The sequence below is a fragment of the Nuphar pumila genome, chromosome 6, assembly GCF_984573655.1.
Source record: "Nuphar pumila chromosome 6, dmNupPumi1.hap1.1, whole genome shotgun sequence".
Lineage (NCBI taxonomy): Eukaryota > Viridiplantae > Streptophyta > Magnoliopsida > Nymphaeales > Nymphaeaceae > Nuphar > Nuphar pumila.
Window position 1 is genome coordinate 126,460,744 of NC_143254.1, and position 13,211 is coordinate 126,473,954.

The window sequence follows — 13,211 nt, forward strand, 5'->3', positions numbered from 1 at the left end:
CTATAGCATGCTTACACGAACCTGAAACGTACGGACATTATTTTTAATTAGTATTTTTAGATCATTTTAATACTTTTAAATAGTATTTCAAAACAAATACATCTGCATATAATGAAATATTAAAAATAATTTTTATTGATTAATTTTTTGAAGAAATCCTTGTGGTATTTGAAAAAATTTCGAACTCATGGTATCTTATTTTTTCAAAAAGTTTTCAAACTCAACATCTCCAACTCGAATCGCAGCGGTATCCTTGTCATTGTGACATATCTAAACAAAGTTCAATGAATGATTTTAGGACCAAGATTATTTTTTGAATGTGCACCAAAAAATCAGGGGCTGCACACAATCACTGCAACGTAATATCTAATAAGTTAGACGGCTTTGTGTAAATTGCTCAAAAAAGAAAAAAGGTTTGTGTCCAATTTCTTTCTCCCTTTGACGTCGCCAAATTGCCCAGCCTCTTTTAATTCGTTTTGCTAGGTTAGGGATGTCAGTGGGTCAGGTTTGACCCAGATCCGACCCGTACCAAACCCTATATATCAGGGTTTGGTGATAAATAAGAAGGTTTGATTAGAATCTGGGTCCGAAAGACATATGGAGTCGGGGAGTGGGGTATGGTTTGTTAAATTTTATACCAGACCCAAGTTCTGACTAATATTCACAAATTTTCAATGTAGAAAAGACAAAAAATATTAGTTTACAGATATGATCGACGGGTATGGTTTCTCTTATGGTGAGCCCGATTAGACCCGAATCGGGAACTCCGGTACAAACTCAAATCAGGTCTGGTTCAGGTTTTACATGGGTCTAAACCAAACCCGACTCGTAGACAAGTAATCTCGGTTTTAGAAGGCCAATGATTGAGAGTCAATTGGTTGTTTTGATAGGAGGGTTCTGAGGCAGCTGCCATGTTTGGCTCTGGAATGAACTTGGTTATGGCTGTAATTGGCTTCGGCGTCAGCTCTGTGTTCATCTTCTCTGTGTGCACTCGGATGGCCTGCGCCAGGATCGCGTGGAGGAGGGAGCAGCGGCAAGATCTGCAGCACCCACATGCAGAATTGGTAAGCTCTGACTCGAATGCTTCTGTTTTTGTTTAATTTGATTTTGATTTTTCGTTTGATCTGGTTTCAGTTCGTGAGACAACAAGCTCTCTCTCTCTCTCTCTCTCTCTCTCTCTCTCTCTCTCTCTCTCTCTCTCTATATATATATATATATATATATATATATATATATATATATATATATATATATATATATATATATATATGGGGTTGGGGGATCTATTTTCGTGGCCATTTCTGGCCTTAAAAGGGATTTAGCCCTATTGGTATAATAACAGAAATTGTACAAAAACCCCTCCAACAAACTCTTCACCGTCTGTCGAAGTTGCTATATGTTTTGAAGTCTTTTTTAGTAAGGGGCGTTTGTTTCATCCCCTTTTCCATGAAAGAGGCTCCCTTTCATAGAAAATAGTCCGGGCCTCTTTCTTACAAAGGGCGAGAGAAATATGTCTATGAGGAAATATATGATGAGATCCACGTAATAAATGTAAAAAAGCATCTTCCCTGTCAAAATGGGTTCATGCCTCCCTTTTGAGAAAGCACTTTTCCTTCAAAGTGGTCCTTTTAAAGGAAAGAGGCTTCCCTTGAGTGGGGGCATTACTGCACGCACACCCACACCCACAGGAAGCCCACTTTCCTGCGTGAAAGTACTTCCCCATTGAGGATGACCAGTGTGATCGCTCTTTCGTATGAAAATGGGGTTTCCCATTTAATATGTGGGTCCCACCACATTTTTTCCCACGGAATGTTCGAAATGGGCCGCTTTCTCTCATTTTAGGATGAAGCAAACACCTCCTTCAAAAAGTAGCTTGTGGGTGGATTTGTTTCCCAACTTGTGTATTGCATTTCTCTGCACAAACAGGATTATATACAAACCAGGGGATTTTGACTTTGGGCATGAGCGATGTCACAATGTTGAAATGTGCAAACATTTGTTACTATGGAACTTAATGTGGTTTCCTGCAAGAACTGTGATGTGGAACTATGCTGTCAATAAAGGTTTCAGTTAACACTCTTCAATAGCTCAATTACTGTTAACTTTTGGAAATTTAATAAAGGTAGATGGACTGTAGTGGTTTACAAGAGAATTATCTCCATAACCATGTCGAAACACACACACACACCAGTGTTCTCATAACACAGACCTATGCGTATTTGCATGGATATATTGATATGAAGGAGTACATCCACTGTATATATGGTGCCCATGCTCCTCTTTGAATCCTCTCTTGTTTATTGGCATTGGGAATTTTATTTTTACTATCTTTTTATGGAGCTGATCTGTGAAAGCCTTGATGACAGAGAGAACAAACCATTCATGGATTGGAACAAATTATTGTTGCAAAATTTCCTACAACAAAGTTCAACAGTGATGATTTCTCTTCTGAAGAAGATGCCCAGTAAGTGTTTCTGTTTTAAAAGTGCTTGCTTCTAATTCCTTTTCATGGACTTTCTATATTTTTTTGCAAGTGAAGCATCTTAAACTATATGGTTTCCATTTTATTGAAGAGCACAAACTAGCTATGTTTGGCTGTCTTTTTTTATTAATTGACGAGGAACCTGCCTAAGAACAGCGGTCTCTTAATGGCGCCCCCATCTTAGATAGTAAACCCTGGGTGAGTGGCCTAGCTCGCAAAGAACACCCACCTTACAAGCCACTGGTATGATTCCAAGAGAAATCAATCCTGGGCAAAACAGGGTTCCACTGCCTTTCCAAGACCACCTCAACTGCATGGCAACTCGGGGCAGGCTTTTGGTTATCTAATTTAGCCCCTCTTTAAAAGTAGCAGATTTCTCCAGTATTAGAGGTCAAATCAATGCTTAGCCACCTTCTTTCTGTTAACATGCAGGCTCACACCCACACATGCACACTCATAAGTCATACAAACCCGCTTTCTGGCTCACTGTTAAAGGTTTTGTTTGTATTGGTGAAGTGGTAGGTTTCTGTGCCTACTAACTGAATTGCTTCTGCTTCCTACCTACTGCTCTAGGTGAGGATCATTAAGCAAGCCATTCAATGCCTTTGTTTCTGCTGCTGATACAACCCTTCGTGAATTAATCACAATCATGATGGTCTATAAATTCTTCAAATTGACTGATTGTAAAGGAGAAAAGGGAGAAAGGAAACAATCCTCTGCACAACTATCCAATTTTACTGAAGGAAAAAAAAATCCAATTTTACTCGTGCAGGAAGCCAATTTTACATGAAATAAGTAAAACAATAATCGAAAAGGTGATGTTAAAATTGACAGGGGCAATTGAACACTAATCTTTCACCCGTTTTACTTGTTTTTTGTGGTTGTCACTATCAGGTGCTCAATATGCTTAGGTGAGTACCAAGAGAGAGACGTTCTGAGGATCATGCCAAAGTGCTGCCATGCATTTCATGTCACCTGCATCGACACATGGCTGCTAAAGCAGACAACTTGCCCAGTCTGCCGTTTATCACTAAGAGATGCTTATGATGTTGCATCTCCCACATTCGGTATGGCCACCCAAACAGCAGATGGCCCACACACAACTACCCTTGCATGAAGCCTAGAGCAGGGAGGATGATTCTGCCCATCATGTCCAAGCAGTTTGCATAGAATTGTAACATTACTGGAAGCTGGGCACGCTTTGATTCGGATGGGCAAACTGTGCACGTTTTAGTGGAAATTGTTGTACCTGATTAGTGGGGATGATTGGTTTCAACTGGCCGTTCAGGATTCTGAGTGTGGTGTGAAAAATCTAAAGGTTGGTCGCTTTTGCATTTGTCAAGGCGAACATGATTTCTGTATATTCTTGTAGAATTCGGTAATTGACGATTTGTTGATATGGAAATCGAAATTTCTGTAGTGCACATTTTCACCATTAGAAAAATATATGTGAGCTTTTGTTTCCCATTAAAACAAGAGAGGTTGCCTTGGCCAAAAAAAAAAACAGTAATCATGTGGTGGGTGGGATAAAACTTAACATTTTCTGCATTGCTGAGAAACATTGGCGGGTGGGATTCACTATTAGAAACCATGAGGGTCTTAACCTTCAGATTGGATGGATTATCCGAGATGCAATTGGTGTCCATTGTGAGTGGGATTTATGGAAAGAGGTTTTATCAATGATATCTCGGCAATCAAAAGTCATTTTAGAATCCTCGCGATTCGAGATGCCATTTTTGCTTTCCAAAACTTTTGTTGTATGTATGTTCCGGAGGACCATAATTATGTTCCTTGCGAGGCTGAATATCGTTCAGGGGGATCGTATCTGGAAGGATAAACCCCCTGACTGGTTTTCAGACCTTTAAATTTTGTAAGTTTATGGGATGTAACTGGTCGGAGTCTGCCTAACCCCAGCTTGCCAATAAAACAAGAGGGATGGGGCAACTTGTGACACTCTGAAATTAATGTGCATCCCTCACCACAAGGCCAAAACTGTGTACTCCCTGGTGGGCAAGAAAGAATCGAGGTTTTACACCAATAGACACTGTTATCAGAGCAAGGGTCAACTGATTGCACCTTCCTATGAATAGAAATTTTGTGTGATTTTCTCCCCAGTTGTCTAAAAACAAAAAGTCATTACTTTTAACATTTTGGTTATTTCAGTCAGTTGAACAAAGTTAATTTTAATAAGGACCAAAATCTACAATCAACGATTATCAGACGGTACTCCTTATCTAATGATTGAGTTTTCATCGATCAAATTCTAAATTCTACATATCGGTTTTGTATCACTTATTTAGTAAGCAACATGTTTTACATTATTAATTTTCGATATCTAGATGTGCTTTTCAAAGCGCTAAAAATCGACGTCCTATAGTACTTTGTATTGTAAAACTCGTAAATACATTGTGAGCTGTTGATTTTTCATGTTTTGAAGAACATGTCTAGATGTCATATAATATCTAAAGGTAAAGCATATTTTTTACTAAATAAATTATAAAGAATAAATATATAAGGTTCAATCGATCAAAAACTCAAACATTAAAGAATAGCCGTCCAAACATCATTTGTTGCAGATATTGGACCTTCCTTTGGTTGGACGGTCCTCCTTCCCTATATATATCAACATCGATTTTGCTTGAACTACTATTCAAATCGAGTTCGAAACCTATCCAAGACAGTTGTTCTTGAATATGTGTCCTGCAAGCCAGTTCCCTCATGCAATTTTACAAAAGCTTAACAAAAGTTCTCTATTCAACATCACATAAATGAGTTGGCTCAAACTTTGACTCAAGCTCGTGCAAAGTCATCTTAGGCTCAGTTTAAACTCATGATGAGATGAGCTCGGTCTTGAACTTGTGTTGAACCAAATAGGCGCAACTTGGCTGGGTTGGACTGGCCCCAAGATTGTAGATCAGCCAAGTCCAAAGCTACCTACGATTGCGATGGCTCACTTAAAAGTTTGTAGCAAGCAAAGTATTTGATACAATTAAATCATGATATTGAGCATCTTCTCCATCTGTTCTCGACAAGCAAACGGAATATTTCTTGGCAAACGTGTGATATATATAGAATCATTAGAATATGAGAACTGGAAATATGAGAACTAATTGTCAACAACTATTTTCTTGGATTTTTTGTCTTTTTATCTTGAATCTAACAGTAAGGATGTGATCAACATGCTTGGATTTATAAGAACCCACTCTTAAATCATCCTATTTTGACGCACAAACGTGATTTTTTTAAGGTTTTAAAATCAATGGCTCATAATCTTCATAAATACTAAAGCATTCAAAAATCACATTTTTTCATCAAAAATACATGATCCAATGGTCGGATTTGCAAAAAAAGTGTTGAAAATGCCTATATTTCTACTAGAATGGGTTTGCTGAGTATGAACCAAAATTTTGGTGGGTTTTTTCATATTTTTTCTTAAATCTCACTGTACAGATGGGATCTGTAAGCTTGGTTTTATGGGGACCGTCGAATAGGCCAATTATGACGCATAAGCAAAGATCTTTTAAGGCTTGAAAATCAACCACTTAGAATTCTCGTAAATATTTGAGCATCCTTGTATTTTTTTCATAGATCCAAAGTTCATATTTTTTTCATAAAAAATGCATGATCCAACTAGCAAATGGACTGTGCCAAACATATCTGCATAGTTGGATTCACAAAAAAAATGTCAGAACAACTGAGTTCATACTCCGGTAAACATATTTCCAGTAAACAGATTATATATTGATATTTATATTTATATATAGTGACCCATATCATCAACGTGTAAAGTGTCAGACACAAATCGGACACTTTTTGCACCACTGATCAGCGGCGCATTTTTTTTTGGCGTGTTTTCAGTTTTGGCAGTCAGGCACCGCCGCTAGAGTTTTTTTGAAATCGTTCAACACTAGGGGCATCCGATGATATATATATATATATATATATATATATATATATATATATATATATATATATATATATATATATAGAGAGAGAGAGAGAGAGAGACTACTAAAGAAGGTAGGAACTAATGAGCTAGAAATCATAGGTGGAAGTTGTATCAACTCAATCTAGTAGCCAATATTTACCCTATATATATATATATATATATATATATATATATATATATATATATATGGAACATGTTGGATTTTTTTGAATTTCTGGTATTTTTTTTAAAATCAGACCGTACAGAGGTGATCTATATGCTTGTTTTTATAAGAATCACTTAGAACATTTGACTCCGATGCATGGATAGGTTTTCATAAGGTTTCGAAAATCAACATCCTATAATTTTCATAATTTTTTAAAACTCCAAATAACATTTTTTTATCCAAAATGCATGATCGAAGTGTCGATTTCTAGTAAATCAATTGTGCTGAACACATCTATGTGGTCAGAATTTCAAAAAAATCACTAAAACCCAATAGCATGTTTCATTTAGTATGTTTTGTATTTTGTAGGTTTTCATTTTCCTATATATATAATAAATATATGGTTTTTTTAATAATGTATCTAGAAAGAATTTATTAAAACATATACTTTTTCAACAATTACATTCATAACTTTTCCTTCCTTCAATAAGAATAAATTTATATTACATTTTGCAATAGTAATAGGAAAAAGTCGAGGATGGTATTCATCTAATTGGAAGGATTTTTTTGAGTAATGTCTAGAAATTTATTAAAACACACTTTCAATAATTACACATTCATAACATTTTCCTTCTTTTAATAAAAATAAATTTATACTTCATTTTGAAATAGTAATAGGAAAAACTCGAGCACAGTCCAATTGAAATATATACAATAACTAAATAAGAAAAACAATGAGAGGTAAATTACATTTTACATTCAGTATCATCCTCAACTTACAACATCAACAAGGAAAACAAAAAAATGGAACTGTGAAGAACAATTTCCTTACAAATCTGGCCCAGAAAAAGCAGATAGAACACTAACATATGATTACTGTGGCCAGAGAACTCCGGAAACAATGATTTGGCCAGTCACTATTGATTTTAGGCAAACTATCAGCTGTCAGGTGTTTCTAACCAAACTTGAGTCAATCAGATGTTTCCTTCCATTAAATTAAGTTTCCAGCAGCCTTGCAGATGAAGCAAAAATAGCCAGGGGAAGGGCAAAGAACCTGAATCAACCAATAAGAATAGCCAGCAACCAACCGATGGAGCATAAAGGAGCATACTGGCTGAGCAAAGCTGTCAGAGTATCAATTGATTTCAAGGCTTCCACAATTTCATGGTGCAATCTTCACCATATGTTGCTAACAAGTTCTGATGAGGATGATGAGTAATCCCTATTACATCTTTTTCATGGGCTTCCTAACATGTTCAAAACACAAGTAAACGATATTAAATCCAGATTCATAGATTAAACAATTTGTACGCTTCAGATCAAGTCATGTCTAGTAACTTTTACTGCCACATGGACATAACTTTTACTGCCACATGGACATAGATAAAACGATGCATGGCCTTATTCTATGGATCGCAAATTACAAAAGGGAATGAAATAGTTTCTCATTAAAATCCAATTCTGTGGATGCACATAGATAGACACAAAGGATTCAACTACGTCCGGCAGGCAACCACTTAATCCTGAACACCATCAGAACCATTGTAGCTTCCCAAACTATCATTGTTTGCTATACGATATCATAGATTTTAAGAAAATTATCAAACTGTGTTGACATGAAATATTGCACCAAATAGTACAATACTCCTTGTTTCCTATGATCAACATGAACATATCGGTTTCATGCCATATTAAAGCTTTTTTACACAGAAATGACCAAATCCATCCTCACCTTTTTTGCTCAGGTCTGGACTTTAGATTGCTAAATTTAGGAATTATTTGATCTCGCTCTGAAATAAGAAACATTTTTTAGGAGGGATTGTTGTAGGTTAAAACCCAGATGGCTGGGTACGAAGCTGTCTTTATCAAATGTAAACCAGTTGGCTTTGATGTAGCTGAGGAGGTGAAATAACAGTCAAATGATGAAAGAATCAGGACTGACACTAATGGTCTGAAACGATAGTGATGAAGTCTTGTCTTCTCTTTTTTTCCTCGACAGAAACAGACGAAGATATGGTTGAGAAAAAATGAAGACAAACAAGATGAGAGGAGCAATAAAATGGAGTATTAAGACATTCTCTTATTTGTTATTTATTTGATGCATTGTAACCTTTATGTTCATACTTACAAGTACTCAGCTTTGAGTCTTTCGTTCCTTTTAAATAGTCATCTTTTCCTAATATATTATTTTCTTTCTTATTTATTGTTGATCACATATGTTGTGTACCATCTTTAATTAGTTAAATATTTCTTAGTGCATCTGGTAAGTAATTAAAAAATTAGAATATCCACAGTCATTTCTCCTATTTGACGTTGTTTCTTATTTCCAAGTATTTAAGATGGATTACAGGTAACAATTATTGCAAACCCTCACCATCAATGACATTGTGTGGTTTTAGTGACAATAAGCCAGGCTGGACCAACTCAAACTGTGTTTGTTGAAAACTTAGCTTGGTACAGCCAGTTCAGGACTTCATACAGTTATTTTCTGGTCGAGAATCCAGTGTATTTGGGTCAGACTTGAGTCGGGCGACGACAGATTTTAGACGACCATGGTCAAGCTACAGAAGTCTGTGTCTAACTTAAGCATCAAGCCAGTCCAGGTTGGATCTTGATGAATTAAGGTTGTAAACAAGCAACACATATTTGGTTTAGACCTAATTATTAATCAAGGTCAGATCCAGATGGCCCAACTATATCCATGTTGGATCCAGCTTAGAACCAATCTATTGACCCAAGAGGGTTAAGGGAAAGGTTACCAGACTAGGAAGCGGAAGCAGGAAACGAAACGAGAAGCGAAAGCGAGAAGCAAGATATTTTAAAATTTATAACCGGGAAGCGAAGAATCAATTTAAATGTGAAATAGGAATAAAAGAGAAAGTGATATGGGATCAAACCGGAAGTAAAATACAAATCAAAAGAGAAAGAAATAAAACTAAAATAAAAATGATTATTCTAAAATTTTGTGAATTAGTAGTGTAAGAATTAAATTCTCAAAATCTAAAAATAATGGTTGCCAATTTAAAGAAAGTACATGAGAAGTGAGAGGGAAGCGTGAAAGGAAGCACATGGAAAACATAAAAGGCATGAAAGAAGCATATAGGAATCGTGTAGGGAAGCAGGGAAGAAATGTGTGGGAAGCATAGAAGAAGCATGGGAGAATCGACATTCCTATCAAGTTTCGGAAACGAGGATTTTCGCACTTTCGAAGCAAGTTTCAGAAACGAGGAGTTTCGCACTTCCGAAGCAAGTTTCGGGGAAGTGTGCTTCCCACCTATCTATGAAGCATCTGGTAACTCTGGTTAAGGGTCCAAAATGAGCCCATGTACAATTGGAATAACATCTGTCTTTATTTTGCTTGTTTCTTATGAGGAGAACATAATTGTGATCATAAGGGGCTTCATAAGGTGGTGTCTCTCTATGTGATTTGAAGGAGGCAGAAAAATGTCTACAGTTTCTTAAATTTCTAAACAAACAGATTTATGACAATTAACAGAAGAGAGAGAGAGCAAAAATTGTTGAGCTAGATGCAAGGTGGTACTTTAGACCTACAAATTACAGCACCTACGTTGGAAGAAAACAAGACACTAGCAAAAAAATCAAATAAAGGATACTTACTTTCATCAAGTGTTCTAGTTTACCAGATTGATGGCTGAAGCAATAAATATAACTGCATAAAAACATGAAAACATTACTTTGGATACAATAAACTCTAGTCTTGCGACCAAAAAAAGAAAAAGAAAAAAGATATGGAGAGGCATGAAAAGGAGTCAAGCAGATGGCCTGAAACTATGTAGGGTTGTTTCACACAACATGAACGTGTTTTTCTTTTCCATTTTTTTGAAAATAAAAATGCAATAAACAGGGAGTGCTGCTACACTTTGTTTATGCTTTAACATTCAGATTCATGTAAACAAAATGAAAGATGAATTCTGTGGTTCAATATGCTAAATGTCATTTATGAGAAACAGCATCAAAGCAAGCAGATTAAGCCAGGGTTCTTTTCACAGGGCTTCAAACATGAGAGAGAGAGAGGGAGTTTTTTTCTCCTAAAGGCAAGAAAACTTTAGCCTTTTCTGAGAGGCAAAAAAAAACTGCAGAGAGACAAAAAACCAGATGGAGTCACCAAAGACAAAGAAGCAGACATTATCAACAATGGGGAAGGCCACTATTCATTAAACTGATGAACGAGGTCAGACCCCGGACAAAAAAGCAGTATTGTAGTGTATTGTACGTCGTATCTATGGTGTTTTCCAATACGATACACACCCATATCTTGATACGGGTGTGTATCTTACGATACGCCACTGTATCTTACGATACACTCTGATACAGGATGTATCTTAAGATACGTTATAAATACAGTTTAAGTGCACTCATTTCAATTTTTTTCAAAAACATATAAGGTCCCTTGGGCCTCGTTCATAACATAGTTAAAGATATCGGGGATATTTTAAAAATATCGCGATATGATGGAAAAATGATAATTAAAGGTAAAATAGCGTGATATTTTCAAAGTATCAGAAATTTATATATATCATGATATTATCACGATATTATAACAATATTATCGTGATATTACCAATTAGTTTTACCTTTTATTTCTTTTTTACATTTTAAATATGATTTTTTTTTCTTTTACATATTTTACTTATTTCCTATGTCACACAGGTGCGAGTGTGGATGCTTGTGCGGATGCGGGGTGCGGATGCGGCGATACAACACTTTAAAAAAACTTGGGTGCGGGGAGAGTATATATATATAATTTTTAACAATTTTAAGTTAACACTAATGAAATAAAAACAATTAGCATATCAACATTTCATCATAAATAAATTCATGCAATAAATCAAATTAACAATCTACAATTGTTATTCCTCATCAATAAATTATAACCACTGGTGCGGATATATATATATATATATATATATATGTGTGTGTGTGTGTGTGTGTGTGTGTGTGTGTGTGTGCATTTATGTATATAATATAGATAAAAGTGGATTTGGTTGAGGTTAACTGAATCTACTTTTGGACAGAAATGGACCTCAGTGTGGTTGACTTCACCTGACACAAAGGAAGTTGTGTCCAACTGCCGCACCCGCATGGGTGCAGTGCCCGGTTAGAAGAGTTTGTGTTATATAGCTTATTTTTTTTATGTACTTTTTTGTCTAAACATGAAATTTTCTTATTTTTGTTATTTTGTTATTTTTTAAGTCCCGAGAATTTCTCGAGATTTATCACCAAACTTATAACATCGCAAAAAATAGCCTCGCCAAGATATAATTGATACCGATATTTGTGACTATGGTTTATATTCATCCCTAAAGAGCTTAAGAGTGATTTAGGAAGATTTTTTGTAAGAAATGGAAGAGAATGATGATGATGAAACTTGTGATTGATGTTGTCTGTTTTATTTTTGTTTAAATCTTTAATAAATTTGGCTATGTAAAAATTTTAAATATTGAGAAAAACAGTTTATGATTTTTTTTGTTTATGCAAACACACATTATTATGAATGTTGTGACTTATTAGCTTTGATTCATTATTTAATATGCATATTATTTCATAGTTTGCATTTTTCTTGTGAGATATGCATACCATTTATAACATGTTATCTTGATTATTGAATCTTCGACGCCGAAGGAGGAGGAGAAGAAGAAGATAATGATGATGATGATTGAGGTTATATTTAAACAGAAAACTTGGTTATTTAATACTTAAGTGTTCATAAACTTTGTTATTTTGCTTTTGTTTATGTAATATGAAAGTATGAGTCTTGTAGCATGTTCTTAATTGCAAGATATTTAATATTTTGCAATGTTCTTGTGAGATATGTATGCAATATTATCTATATTAGTTGTTGATGTTAGATGATGTCTTATACAGCTCATAGAAACATAAATGCTTTATATGTGATTTTATGTCACACAAACTCGTTAAAAAGGCCACCATACCCATATCGACATGATGTGGGTGTGGGTACGGCACTCTATGTATTTTGAGATGTTCTTTTCTTTGTCCTCTTCCACTAATCTTAGAGCCTTATGGGATGCAATTTTAGAAGGTCTACTTGATATCATCCCTCCAGTATAGAATTTTGTATTTTTGGGGGGCTCTTTAATTTCATGAAAAAGTAAAAAGCAGCAAAGAGTTGTTTTATCTACAACTAAGGCAAAGTATAGAGCCATGGCACAGGTTACCGTTATAATTATTTGGATCAGATAGCTGCTGGGGGAATTAGGGGTTCCTATTTGTGGTCAGACTTCTTGTCTTGTGATAATAAGAGTGTCATTCATATCACAAAGAATTCAGAGTTTCATGAAAGAACTAAGCATATTGAAACAGATTGTCACTTTACAATAGAGCTTACGAAGATGGAGTCATTTTTCTTGAGCAGGTGAGCTCTAAGGATCAAATTGTAGATGTACTTACTAAATCTTGCTCATTTGCATTTTAGCTCTTTCAACTTGGGATGATTCCTCTTGCATCATCCCAAGTTTGAGAGGGGATGTTAAGATTGATGTAATATATATATATATATATATATATATATATATATATATATATATATATATATATATATATATATATATTGTGTGTGCTAACCCTCTTACTATGATGTACATTTCTTTCTT

The 13,211-nt window shown here is 35.3% G+C and overlaps 2 protein-coding genes across 3 annotated transcripts in view; one reads left to right on the plus strand and one right to left on the minus strand.

Annotated features, from left to right (window-relative positions):
• The first annotated feature begins 882 nt into the window (after positions 1 to 882).
• On the plus strand, positions 883 to 3,917 carry LOC149836106 (RING-H2 finger protein ATL64-like). 2 transcript variants are annotated; one of them, XM_090010785.1, is made up of 3 exons: positions 883 to 1,064; positions 2,367 to 2,464; positions 3,377 to 3,917. In XM_090010785.1, the coding sequence occupies exons 1-3, from the start codon at positions 912 to 914 to the stop codon at positions 3,597 to 3,599; spliced, it is 474 nt and encodes a 157-aa protein (XP_089866911.1). In that variant the 5' UTR covers positions 883 to 911; the 3' UTR covers positions 3,600 to 3,917. The 2 variants fall into 2 exon arrangements, with proteins under 2 accessions (XP_089866911.1, XP_089866912.1); XM_090010786.1 differs by lacking the exon at positions 3,377 to 3,917 and adding an exon at positions 3,056 to 3,235.
• A 3,394-nt stretch (positions 3,918 to 7,311) lies between these two features.
• LOC149836107 (suppressor of mec-8 and unc-52 protein homolog 1) overlaps positions 7,312 to 13,211 on the minus strand; it is a 71,425-nt gene continuing 65,525 nt past the window's right edge. Inside the window, exons 15-16 of the mRNA XM_090010787.1 lie at positions 10,195 to 10,246; positions 7,312 to 7,823 (exon numbers count right to left, since the gene is read on the minus strand). Of these exons, the coding sequence (XP_089866913.1) occupies positions 7,722 to 7,823; positions 10,195 to 10,246 (154 nt within the window). The 3' untranslated portion in view covers positions 7,312 to 7,721. The remainder of the gene's footprint in view (positions 7,824 to 10,194; positions 10,247 to 13,211) is intronic.